This window comes from Phytophthora parasitica, assembly GCF_000247585.1.
Source record: "Phytophthora parasitica INRA-310 unplaced genomic scaffold supercont2.155, whole genome shotgun sequence".
NCBI classification, from domain to species: domain Eukaryota; phylum Oomycota; class Peronosporomycetes; order Peronosporales; family Peronosporaceae; genus Phytophthora; species Phytophthora nicotianae.
Window position 1 is genome coordinate 2,865 of NW_008649141.1, and position 1,215 is coordinate 4,079.

The window sequence follows — 1,215 nt, forward strand, 5'->3', positions numbered from 1 at the left end:
GTGCTCGTAGCTGATGTATCTCGCTTGACCGAGAAGGATGTCCCACAGAGCATCCAAGTCATGGGAACGAACGCCTCAACGCAGGGTACGAATATGTTGGTACTTGTCGGATTTGAGAACGAGATGACTTATAATCGTTTGACAGGCGAAATTTTGGAATACACCGCTAACTAAGCTCTCGTTGCTATTTCGTGAAGCAAAAAATGTTATCAATTCTAGCTCGTCTTAAATTAGCTTCTCAGCTGCTCACAAGTGATTTGCTTACCATGTAAATATATTCGAGCTTTCGCTGAGTGTAAGTCTAATTAATTAATATTTTTAGAATATTATTATGGGGGGTATGTATATAGACTACCTAGTGATAAATAATGAGCACGACATTGAGTTTTGGCAAACATAAGTCCAAGTTGATTGAAGATGTATATGCATCTGATCCTGGCTACTGCCGCTGGCTACTGAATCAAAAGATTCTTATCGATTCCAACCCAGCAGTCGCCGATTTCTTGAAGTCCAAATTTACTAACGATGACGGATCGTTTCTAATGACTTTCGGTAAGTACAAAGGCAAGACCATTAAGCAGATCCAAGGTATTGATGATAACTACATCGAGTGGATGAAAAAAAATGACTTCATTAATGACAAGATGCCTAAGCTGAAGGCTGCACTCGATGAGCTAGCTTAAGTTTAATGAATCGGATCGTATTCATTCACAAATACTTTCATCAAAGCGATGAATTTAGTGATCACAACTGGCTGTATCGAAACGTGTTGAAGCAGGTTCGACCACAGCGCATATTTTTTTATCACGCTGATCCATCATTAGTTTATCTCGGATATTTGAAGGTAGATTACTAATAGCTATTTTTATTATCGTGAGTTCTTTTCTTATTTCGCTAATTTCTTGGTGGATCGCTTGTGATGGTGTTTGACCCATTGTAGCTATTATATAGTTGAAATCGTATGAATTTCATAAAAATATTCTAAATTTTCTTGACCCAAAATGTGGTGGTTTGCAACATAATTGATGGAGCTTATTTGTGGTGCTTGGAGGTGTGGAGGAGACCTCCTTCGCACCAGATAATACTTAGCGGTATTGTAGTCGTTTTCAACAGCTGGTGGTCAGGAAGCTCTAACCCTACACTCGTTGGTAAATTACGGGAAGAAAAAAACTGGCGGCGTTATGTGCTGGATATTACTACTCACGATCACGTTTG

The 1,215-nt window shown here is 39.1% G+C and overlaps 1 protein-coding gene across 1 annotated transcript; it reads left to right on the forward strand.

Moving 5' to 3' along the window:
• Positions 1–368: 368 nt before the first annotated feature.
• On the forward strand, positions 369–683 carry PPTG_19576 (hypothetical protein; the record flags this gene model as incomplete). The annotated part of the gene is made up of 1 exon (XM_008918193.1): positions 369–683. One exon carries the CDS (start codon positions 369–371, stop codon positions 681–683), a length of 315 nt encoding a protein of 104 aa, XP_008916441.1.
• Between the last annotated feature and the right edge of the window lie 532 nt (positions 684–1,215).